This window comes from Argentina silus (assembly GCF_951799395.1).
Source record: "Argentina silus genome assembly, chromosome: 15".
NCBI lineage: Eukaryota > Metazoa > Chordata > Actinopteri > Argentiniformes > Argentinidae > Argentina > Argentina silus.
In genome coordinates this window covers 9,881,587-9,894,087 of record NC_139669.1, presented here as the reverse complement: position 1 = coordinate 9,894,087, position 12,501 = coordinate 9,881,587, and the positions used below count along the sequence as shown (strand labels likewise).

The following is a 12,501-nucleotide window of genomic DNA, read 5'->3' as shown; positions in this document are numbered from 1 at the left end:
GGAGGAGAGAGAGGAGAGGAGAAGAGGGATATGAGAGAGAGATAGATCAATGAGCAGTTGTGTGTATACCATTGTTTAGCTTACAGTAATGATTACACTGTCATTAAACAAGCCACAAGTGGGAGGTGCTCATGTTCTAGACTGAGGCATTGTCTGTGTGTGTGTTTAGCTATGAATCAGACTGTGTGGCTATCACACTCCATTGGTCTTTGTGTGGATGTGCAGCTTACACACACACACACACACACACACACACACACACACGTACGCAATGCGCGCACACACATGTGCACAAACACACACACACACACACACACACTCAAACACAGCCAGACTGCTGACTGTGGCGGAATTAGAGAAAGAAATCCTCCAAATGTGCATCGATCCAGTGTGTTTACAGCTTTGAGTCTGTCTGTCTGCTCCAGTCTCTGCGACGGCAGAGTAAACATTAGAGAGCTTACTGAGACAGCTGGGCCTGAAACATGTACACACACACACACACACACACACACACACACACACACACACACACACAGAGTGTGACAGTATCTGTGTCTTTGTTTCTGATTAGGTATGGCAGGCCGTTAGTAATCAGGAAGATTCACAGTAATGTGCATTTTTGTTTCTAGGAGATTGTAGATTCATGCAGTGTGTTGTGTGTGTGAGAGTGTACTTGTGTGCGTGTGTGTGTGTTGGAGTTTGTGTCTGCTCCACTGAGGAGGATGCAGATACATTGTGATGTAGTCACATAGAGATAGATAGATAGATAGATAGAAACTTTATTTATCCCAGGGGGAAATTCAGGTTCCAAGTAGCGTACAGACATAGGGGTATCACACATAACATACACATACAACATACAACATTAGCAGTATTGTATACAGGTGAGGTGCAGTTGTAAATGTCTTTGCAGTTAGGTGAGGTGCAAAAAGGTAAGGCAGACAGTGCAATTATAGCATTAAATACTAAAAACTAAATACGGGCTACATAGAGGCTGAGATGAGGTATTACATGAATATGTTGTGTCTTGCCTGGCAGTTTGGTCCTCAGTGCTTCTCCTATAATTACCGCATCAGCACACATTACTGCTCAGTATGAGAGGAGCCATTACGGCAGACTCATCAGTATATGTGTGTATATGTGTGCGTGGGTGTGTGTGTGTGTGTGTGTGTGTGTGTGTGTTTCTATGCATGCATGCGTGATTTGGGTCATTCTATCCATGATAGGGGTTACAAAAACACCCCCCTCCAAGAGATAGAGGGAGAGAGAGAGAGAGAGAAGATTTGATCCTGAATTTGATCCTTAATTACTTACACCCGTGCCAAGATCCCACAGCAAATTATGCAGCCAATGAAAAGACCTGACAATTATCATCCAAAGAGAGGGAGAGGCAGGAAGGAAAAACAGGAAGCACAGAGGAAGGTGTGAGATTATGCTTGTTACTGTTCATTTTGTTTGTCTATGTGCATCCATTTATGTAAGTATTTATGTGTGTGTGTGTGTGTGTGTGTGTGTGTGTGTGTGTGTGTGTGTGTGTGTGTGTGTGTGTGTGTGTGTGTGTGTGTGTGTGTGTGTGTGAGAGAAACAAACAGACAGAAAATGGTGGTGATCTTGCCAGCTGATGGCAGAACGAGACATGTCTGAGACCGTGTGTGTGTGTGTGTGTGTGTGTGTGTGTGTGTGTGTGTGTGTGTGTGTGTGTGTGTGTGTGTGTGTGTGTGTGTGTGTGTGTGGCAGGGTATCAGGCTGCTGCCCCTCTGTACCCAGGCTGTACGGTTGGCACGGAAACATCTCTGCAGGGGACGGGGGACGGCGGACAGGGGACGGGGGTCTGTGCCAAGTCTGGGGAGAGGGGCTGTTGGGACATTAAACACCCGCCACCGTGGTAACCCGGTCAGCACGCAACCTGGTCGTCATGGTAACACCACACCATTGAGCCTTAAGCCTTCCTTAACTTGTCATAACAGATGCCATAAGCAGTCATATGCAATCATAACAGCAACAATAACAATAATAACTACAACAACAACAACAACAACATAGTATATTAGTTGGCCTGTGGTGTACTCAGGTCTTTTTCACTCATGACTCATATAATTAGCTCGATGGCTGAACATTTATGAAAACTGCACAGCACGTACAGTATAATACGCGGGGCAATCTGGGATTCAAAAAAACAACAATGCCCGCAATGCCTTTGTATTTATTGCGTGATAGATAGATAGACTGCCCTGCGCTTAGAAATATAGTTCTTAAAACGACTACTGTTAACGTGATAAACTAATCTTCGTAATTTGAGTGTTTACACAGGGATATTACTGCAACGTATGGTAAACAGGAAAAACGTGTTATAGCTGTTACTTCATGAAGGAATAAAGCACAACTTCGATCACCTCTCGGCCAATCACAATGCTTGTTCTGATCAACTCGTTTTATAATTAAAAGGAAGACTCTCACGCCCGTGAAAACAGAGAAACTTTCATCAAAGGCATTGTAGTGAACAAGAGCGACCAAGAGCGTCCACTCGTTTCACTGCCCTTCGACATAAGATGGCACATGCGTCAATCGCATTCATCTCGCAACACGCTCTATTCTCAGGTCTGCAGCATTTCCGTTTTTGAAGGTCTCTGGCAGACCCGCCCTACTCATTTTTGCTATGATATTATATCCCAGAGTATACCTTTAAAAGTAAAAATGTTTTGATGTGCTGATACTAATCTGCCTCTTTAAAGCATTTATTGCACGTTGTACCAGTTGATTCCACTGTCTGCAAACATAGCGTCACACTGTAAAACAGTTAGTAAAAAAGTAAGTAAGCACTTGACAGCTCAGCCCAGAGATCTAAACCAGGGGAGGCTGGTGGAGGCAGATATCAGAGGGCCTCTACCAGCCTCCCCTGATCTATACGTTACTGGGATGGATGCATCACTGTCTTACTGTCCTCTTAGACTAACACATCTATAATTTAAATCTAATCTAATCCTCCTCCACGTCTCTTTGTGTGATTCATGTATTACACATGTGACAGTGGGAACATTTTTTATGAATATCTCCTCCATGATGTCACTAAATCAAATAAGCGGAGCTCTATTGATGCCACGGTGCACGTTGGGAAATGAAACTATAATCTTATTTCCTGCTGATCAGAGCGCTCTCTCTTCGGACTGACTATGTGTGTACATTATGTCGCAGTGACAAAAACTGCATCAGCTTGTGATGAAATTATTCCACTTCCTGTTCAAGATGAAGCGCATCAGAGAATGCCACCTATTGGTGTTTGTGTTGTGTGTGCGTGTGTATTTTCTATTCAAATATGATATTGTATTTTATTGTAAGGAGCCATAGAGAAAAGAACAGCGTTCTAGAACACCCAAGGGCCACAATAGCCTTCTACAGTATGCAACTCTAAATATGTTTCAGCTTTGGCCAGCAGAGGATGCTAGATAGTTATTACAGTACAGTTGGCTTGACTGTGACACACGCACACGCACACACACACACACACACACACACACACACACACACACACACACACACACACACACACACACACACACACACACACACACACACACACACATCTCTTTATCTCCGAACGCTGGCTGGCTTCTGATAAATATGTTTGTGTTTCACCCAAAACGTGCTGCTGGTCCGTGTTTTCTCCTGAAAGGACCCGACCTTGAACCCTCCCAACCGAAACAGGAGAGAGGACCTTGAGCTTACTGCTCCAACACCCAGCTGTAGACAGACGAATAAATACATACGTAGTGTTATAGTATACACGTTTTCCTGCTTCATTTCAAGACACATGTCACAGCAAACGTTTATGAAAAGTACTTACAAAAAGGCCTACAAACTTTTTCCATTGATCAAAATACACTCTTTATTAAACAACTGAGAGTAATTCTACAGTAATATGACTAATACAGGTGGTGTATTTCCTATTTGATATGACTGATGAATTCATGTTTACTGAGCTACTGCAATGTGGCAGAGTTCATAATAAACATTGCTTTAGTTTAGACAATATATTTACTGTAAACAAAGGGGAGGGACTTGGCACAACCAACCACAACACAGAGACAAAACAACGTGGTCAACCGCCAGTGTTGGGGAAGCTTTAGTAATGTATTACTAAATTACTAATTATTTTAATTAGAGAAGAATTATTAAGAGAAGAATTTGAACTACACTAAAGCTACCACTGGGAGAATTATATTTTGTCAAACTAAAGCTACTTTGAAAAACATCAAAACTACTTCGTCCAACACACGACGTCAGTCACTGAAAGATGATTCGTTTGTATGACAGAAACTGAAACGACTGAAACTCAAATCACTGAGAAAAAAATACTGGCCTTGAAAATATCAGTAATATTTCAGACACCCCCCCTATCGCTAGCGCCCGCATTTGCGCTAAGACGCCATTAAAACTATTTTATGTTTTCTTTCTATGCTCAAGGAAATGGCAGCCAGCAGATACAACTATATCACATATCGTTTTACTTTCCATTATGTATTAATACTGATCGTATTACGACTATTATTATAATTATGTATACCATATTTAAATATTTATATATATAACTATTTTTCTGTTTCCTTCTGTATACCTGCTCCCCAGCTGGCAAACATTGTTTGCTTTCTTCCAGTCAGAACATGTACAGACACTGATTAGTCATTTTGCACAGTCACTGTCTGATGTGTGGGTGAGTCAGCTAACAATGACCACTGAAGGGATCATGCTTATCAATATCAGTGTCAATGACCTGTTAGTGGAAAGTACCAGAGAATCATACTACTTCCTGCTAGTAATAGTCCTTCAGTCAAGTGTTATTCCACACAACAATGAAATGGAACACTTGAGACTGTAAATCCCCGTTATCAGATAATTTTCCAGGTAAACAACAAAAGAAAACGAGCAAAAAGTTAGGAGAGAGAGAGAGAGAGAGAGAGAGAGAGAGAGAGAGAGAGGGGGGGGGGGGGCAGGGAGAGAGAAAGAGGGAGAGAGAGGGTGGGGAGGATAGAGAGAGGAAAAAAAGGAGAAAGAGGAAGAGAGAAGATGGAGGGGGAGAAAAAAGTGGAGGAGGAAGAAGAAGAGAGAAAGAGGAAGAGAAGAGAAGCAAATGTTATGATGTCACTCCATCCCACTCAGAGCTAGTACAAAGGCAGTCCCTCATAGCCATGCCTGCATACCAGCACTGCTGCTGACTACAGACTACACTACACAGCCTACTCTCTCTCTCTCACACACACACACACACACACACACACACACGCACACACACACACACGTCTCTGACACTGTTACAGTCGCTGTGAAATACACACCAGGGTTGCTGATGCTACAGGCTAACCAGACACAGTAAGTACACAGACTTTCTCCCTCTTGGTTTTTCCTCTCTTTTCTTCTCCTCATCCCTCTCTTATACTTTATCTGTTTGTTTTTTTCGGAGTTCATCCGACTCTCACAACCCTGTCTCTGTCTCAGTGAAACAGGCTGTTTACGCTCACTAAAGACTTTTTACCTCTCGCTTGGTATTCCACACGCATCACCTTCCACTCGCTCTCCTGTCTTTTTCTCTATGTTCTTTCTTCCTCTACATTTGAACAGTGACGACTATGGTAAACCCTCAACCTATTTGCATGTTGGCACCAAGTCAGAGCTACCACTCTGTGTGTCTGTCTAATGTGTGTCTGTGTGTCTTACTGCTATTGTGTAGGTTACCAATGATGTTCAATAACATCATAATGTTCAATCAATACCATCAATCATGTTAACAATACTAATAAATTGTACTAGGCAAGATTCTTGTGTTCTAAAGTGGGATTCTTGTGACAGCTAGGGCTTTGTTTTTGTAATAGTAGTAGTGGTGGTATTACTATTAGCTGTTTCGTACAAGTGTTGTTGAAGTTATTTTTTTTTGGTGCTTCTGTTGATGGTTTTTTATGGTGACAGTGTTCTGACGGTGTATTGGTCATAGTGGTGGTTCTAAACTTCCAGTAAAACTTGCATTTTTCCTGGGAGAAGCACAGATGGTTATCTCAATAATGTGCTGATAAGTGTTCTAAATACAGTACTTCAGTTGGAGTTGGTCTGAGCCATCTCCTACAGCAAAAGGAGGAAGTTCAGTTCAGATGAACTACTAATGGTTATCTACGTACTCTGTCCCTTCTCTTTTCTGAAGTTCTGTTTGTTAAACATGTTAAACTAGTCTGGTAGCAAGGTTCTCTCTCTCCCTCTCTCTCTCTCTCTCTCTCTCTCTCTCTCTGTTTATCTTTGAATGTTGGAAAGCAGGGCAGCTCTTGGTGTGCCAGCAGGAGAGGGAGTGGACATGTATATACTCATACAAAACAAACACATTCTCTCTCAGTCACAGTCTCACACATACACACACAACAAACAACATATGAGTCAAGACAGAGTTTCCGTTGTGGCTGTTAAGGCCTATTGTCTGACGGGAAGCTGACAGGTAGGGCCACCATATTTCATCATATACCCACACTCTCTTCTTCTCTCCTTCTGAAGAGTACCAGCACATGGACCCAGTGTAAGAAAGTGAACTTCAAGAAAGCATCACAGCAGTAACCATCATACAACCAAGGGATCATCTGAGAAGTTGCAGAGAGAGCATTCCTCTGTCATCCCATCTCATACAAAACCCAGAGGGAGACGGGCCGCAGCGCATCAGACAGTACCAAAAACCACCAGAGAAGGGTTTGGGGATCCCTGCATTTTTTTGGACTGTACCAAAACTAGAGGCAGGGTGTTAAAGTTAATGTCCCCTGTGTTGACCCAGACTTGCCCCAACAATTTTGCACTGTAGCAAGAGCACCAAAGGAAGGGGAGCTCAAGTTATATCTGTTGCCCAGGACCGAGATCAGTATGTTGGCTCAGATCTTGCAGGAGATGTGGGTGGATCCGGATGTGCTGGAGGCTCTGAGTGAGGATCAGAGGAGGACACTATTTCTGAAGATGAGAGAAGAGCAGGTCCGTCGCTGGCAAGAGAATGACGAGAGGGATGAGAGAGAGGGGAGCTCCAAGGTCCGCGCCAGGCCTAAGAAAGGTACACAGAGACACTCAGACACACTCAGACACGCATTCACACGCACACAGCTCTTAAGTACTTGGGCTACACCAAGATACAGAACATACTGTACACTACAAGGTATGCCTAAACATACACATTAAGGGTCATGCTGTGTAAATATGACATAGAGAACAGAAACATAGTAGAATAGAGAATGTGTAACAGTCACACCCACCCAGGCCCTTTCCCTTCTGTACACCATGTTCTATCCACAGAGCGGCACCACAGGGCCTATTATAAGACAGAGTATGCTCTGTCCACAGAGCTGCACCACAGGGCCCATAGACAGAGAAACACACCACTCACTGAAAGAGAAAGAGAGAGAGAGAGAGAGAGAGAGAGAGAGAGAGAGAGAGAGAGAGAGAGTGAGAGTGGGGGGAAGGGGAGGGGTATAACGAGTGAAAAGGGGTAAAGAGAGATAGAAAGAGACAAAGAGGGAGAAGGGGAGGGAGAGGGGCGTTGAGTAATTGCATGGTCTTTACAGCGCACACACACCCCAACTTTTCTCTGAAACACAATGCTGAAACCGCATTCTTATCTACAGAGCCTTTCAGTGCTAGCCAAGTTCCCCTACTCTCACTAACCCACATCTCTCTATTTCTCTCTTCACTTTTCTCAGTCCGTCACTTCATCCCTCTCGTGTTCTGTCTATCTGATAGGAGGTAGAATTTGACCTATCCACTCCATTGGTTGTTATAGCACAGTGTGTGTGTGAGTGTGTGTGTGTGTGTGTGTGTGTGTGTGTGTGTGTGATACCCTGCCCTGTCCCAGCTCCATCATCACAAACACTGCGATCGAGTCATTCCACATGCCTGGCAAACTGAATAGCAATGAATAGAATTGAGTAAGCCTGCGGTTTGGTGCAGCTTGCCCCTTTTAGCTTCGTATCACGTTACCCCTTTGTGTTCCCAATCTCTGCTGTGTCACCTGAGTCGCTGAAGGCCGCCGTCATCTCCCTACGTAGTGGCAAACTGACCTACAGAACCGGTGTGTTACGCAACACACACTCCACGTTTAAGGCTATTGTCTTCTCTCAGCCTATGGCCCAGAACAAACTACTCCTAAATGTCACACACACACACATACGCACAGATACACAGACATACGCACAGATACACATACACACACACACACACACACACACACACACACACACACACACACACACACACACACACACACACACACACACACACACACACACACAGCCTGTTGCCCATAAAGGTTTCCATTACGTTAATTAGCCTACTTATGTGTGACTTCCCTGTTACTTCATGGGTGCGAATTTTGAAATGTCATCTTGTGCTTTGAAAATGCTTCATACTGTATTTCAAAGGTAGTGATTTCCATTTCAAAGGGAAGTGCTGATTTACTTCCCTTTGTCATTCCATAGTATGTTAACCAATAGGCCTTCCTATCTTACTGTAGTCATCTGAATTGAAATGGCTCATCGTTTCGGATGTAACATACATTTGTGTTTGCATTGTAAGAGACATTACAAATACAAGTTGTCTCTATGGACTACAATGCCCTGCAACGCCGAAATAATAGAGATAATGCAGAAAAAAAGCCCCAAAATGTTAAATTATCGAACAAAATAAATGATTTGCAGATTATTGGAGATGGTAGTATACTGTCTAAATATATGGTTACAATCCAACCCTGAACTGACAGTCTCTCTTTTTGTCAGTTTCATTATTTCGGCAGTTACTGCACTTTGCCTTTGTAGGCAACTACTCCATGGTTGGTTTTGTACCTATATGTGGGCCCATTGAGGTTCGGAAAAAGATAGTCAAATTCAGTGTAGATATGAGATTCAAGCAAACCAGTATGTAAAACAGAGACTGTCTCTCTATGGCGTTACTGCAGCCCTCATCATAACAGTGTGTATTCACTTATAAGACAGCACCATCTGCTGGACTGTAATCAGTATAACAACCAAAGACTCTATCGTCAAAATATTTATATAAAAGGGGTTATTCACGGCGTTATTCACGACAGCTACATTAAAATTATTAGTTTTAGATGAAATATAAACGTTGTTTTAGAATTTAAGATAATATAAGATAAGCTTTTATAATCTGTGTGCACCGAAATTTGCTTTATGTCAAAAACAACTCATGTCAGGACAAACTAAAAACACAACAAACAAGAAACTACATAATGTACCACACTTAGGTTGGAAATAAGGTATATCTAGCATGGAGTTTTATGAGTTACCTGCTATCTGCTAAAGTGATCTGCGCTTGCTAATTACTCAGCGTGTTAATGTGTGTATGTTTATGTATTTATCTATCTCTTCAGGTCATAGCAAGAGTGTGAGCTGGCTCCTGGGTCGAGATGGTGACGTTTGTGTGAGTGTGATCGGAGAGGTGGACGAGTTCAGGTCCTCCAAACTCCTACAGACCCTCCGTAACAGCAGGTATATATATATATATATATATATATATACACACAAACACACACACACACACACACACACACACACACACACACACACACACACACACACACACACACACACACACACACACACACACACACACACAGACACACACTAATACCAGTCTCTGTTGTTGCAGACTCCAGGGTAGAGATGTGAGTAGCCTAATGAATGGGATACATTCAGTCTCCCTACGGACAGAGAGAGAAAACCACCAACTCAGCTCACAACCCGGGATACGGCTGCTCTTCAAGGTAAGTGTGTTCTTAACAAAGAGAAAGGAAAAGGAGAGAGAGAGAATGAGAGATACAGAGAGAGAGAGAGAGAGAGAGAGAGAGAGAGAGAGAGACAGAGATTCTGGCCCTGGCAACTCACATTGTGTTGTTCCATTCACAGGGTGACTCAGTCGCTGGCCTTGACACCTCAAAGGACTCTGAGGAGGATCAGGACTCAGGCAGTGCTGAGGACAACCCAAAGAACCCGGAGGAGGACAGCGACAGTGAGTCAGGCAGCAGCACGGACGACCCAAAGGACTGGACTCTCCTCTACAGGCCCCATCTCAGCAGCAGCAGCAAGCTGCCACTCCGCCCCCAGCCGTCACTCACAGACAAGGCCCTCCCACAGGACAGAGGTGAGGGAGAGATGAAGGAAGAGAGAGAGAGAGAGAGAGAGAGAGAGAGAGCATGTGTGTGCCTGTTTGATGTGGAATGCTGGTGTGTGTATGTGTGTGTAATATGTGTGCCCTTTTAAGTGAAAGTTGTATCTGTCTTGACTCAATTCAAGCCCAATTATCTAATCAATGCCCCCCCCCCTCTTATGGTGGTCTGTCATGAAGAGGAGAGCCCAGTGTTTGGCAGCCGTGTGGCACAGCTCAGGAGAGCATTCGCCGTGCCCACCACCAACAGCGTGCCTGTCTGTGCCAAGCCCCCAGTGCCAACCAAACCCGTCCACTTGAAGCTGGTGAGCACGCACTCGCTCGGATAACACCAGGGCTGTGGCTGTCTTGCCTGGCTGATGCATAAACCAACATGGGACACAGCAAGCACTGCACCCACTGGTCTGGGAACCCTTTTTACCTCAATCTCATTAACTCCCATGTTAAGCAGCCCATATTCGAGCCGGCTTCTGAGGGGGCATATTGATTGGTTCTCACATACTTTGTATTTGCATTTGGACGAGGCCTCTCGAGCCCCTTGCTCCTTTGATTTGAGCGAAAAGAGATGGGGCGGTTCTTAAGACAACCATACAGGCTACAGGAGGTGCATCAACCAGCATAGGGCACAACCTCTTCATTATCCACGCATCGTGCCGACAACATCAAAGAGCCTCACCAGAAGTCTGGGACTTCAAGTTGCTTAAGCCAGACTAATGGTCAGAGGAGAGAACACTCATCTGAAGGGCTGATTTGAACACACCTGAATGATGGCCTAACACTCACCTAAGCTACGGTGCAGAGACACATAGGAGCTACAGTATCAACTTATCCAGGATATAGGTGGACATATGCTCAGGAGTGAGTACTCTTGGAAGTATGCACTCAGAAGAGACAGAAGAGAAGACTCAGTCATCATCATACAGTTCATTCAACCCCCCTCACTCTCAGTATGGTGAAGGTTGTTTGCACTTGGTTTACATGAGCTATTGGTGTTGCTAATAAATTAGCTATCTATTACATTAACAGAAGCTTGTTGATTTGTATTTTCATACTTGATGCGGAGGGAAAGATTTACAATTTTGTCTGTGACGTTCCCAACTATGAATTATGTCAATTTATTTTCTTTCCGCTAATCATTGAAAAGGGCTTTGGAATGCTAGAAGTTGCCACTGTCTTTTCATGTAGGATATTCTTTTACTCTCTGAGGGCCTCACTTCAGAGTCTCCTTTGCCTTTGCTTTGTATATTTTGCACTGAATCTTCTTTTCTATTGAATCTTCTACAATCTTCTTCTGTTGTAGGTTCATGAAACATGCTAGTACTGTTCATCATATATTCCTTTGACCTTTCGGCTTCTGATACATCAATAAAGTGCACAGACACAAATGTTTATGCTCTGTGTGTGTGTGTGTGTGTGAGAGAGAGAGAGAGAGAGAGAGAGACACACACACAGACACATTGTAATCCTACTCCCCTGAGAGCAGGGTGGAAGGCACGTCTGACTATCCTTGACCCCCCTGGTCACCATAGATACCACACACTATAAATAAAACAGAGGACTCCCTTTTTCTTCTTTTCCTTTTTTTGTTCTTTCTTATCTCTCACTATACCATCTTTCTAATACCCCATAGTACTTCACTATGACAGGACTGCAGTTGCTTTAGATCCATGGAGTGCTACCCGGTGGCCCTTGTTTACGTCAAACTCTTAGCTCTAGCTCAGAGCTGGTAAACTGAGGATCAAAAGAAATGCTGGGAAACTTGATTAGCATGCAGTGGCGACAGAAACAGTTCTGAGATCAGACGAGACTACTGAGCGTAGAGGCACAGCCCGCCATTAGCAAGGCTTTCAGCCAACTCAATAAAGCCCCACTTATTTACCACCTCCACAGATGACAGTGTGTGTGTGTGTGTGTGTGTGTGTATCGGGAACAATGTCCTCTTACATGACTAGTTAGCCTACTAGCATGGCTAAAAAATGGTGTAGCATGACCATGCCCTTGAAACACAAACAGAGCTATCCAAGAGAGTTAGCTAGCTAGTAAGGGTGTGAACATGTACTACTCGAGTACACATGTACTTGTACCTGTACTCATAATCAATTAGGTAAGAGCACGAGAGGGAGGAGCAGGTGCCCTCACTCACACATACACACAGCACTGCGCTGGAGGAGTAAGTTTGTGGAAGTTAGGGAGTCCTAGCCCTTCCCATTAGCCTATGGGACACTACGCCCAGGGAGAGAGATCTGTTTGTTTTCTATTAGTTTTTTCTATTTCGTTACGGACGATAAAGTTGCCTGTTTTTTTTTTTTGTTG

General features: G+C 43.8%; 1 protein-coding gene across 2 annotated transcripts; it reads left to right on the top strand.

The window, feature by feature from the left end:
- Window positions 1-5,151: 5,151 nt before the first annotated feature.
- On the top strand, window positions 5,152-11,577 carry LOC310816492 (uncharacterized protein). Of its 2 annotated transcripts, none has more exons than XM_083686723.1 (6): window positions 5,152-5,364; window positions 6,529-7,066; window positions 9,395-9,512; window positions 9,673-9,787; window positions 9,930-10,164; window positions 10,369-11,577. In XM_083686723.1, the coding sequence occupies exons 2-6, from the start codon at window positions 6,886-6,888 to the stop codon at window positions 10,515-10,517; spliced, it is 798 nt and encodes a 265-aa protein (XP_083542849.1). In that variant the 5' UTR covers window positions 5,152-5,364; window positions 6,529-6,885; the 3' UTR covers window positions 10,518-11,577. The 2 variants fall into 2 exon arrangements, with proteins under 2 accessions (XP_083542849.1, XP_083542850.1); XM_083686724.1 differs by lacking the exon at window positions 5,152-5,364 and adding an exon at window positions 5,552-5,624.
- The last annotated feature ends 924 nt before the right edge of the window (window positions 11,578-12,501 follow it).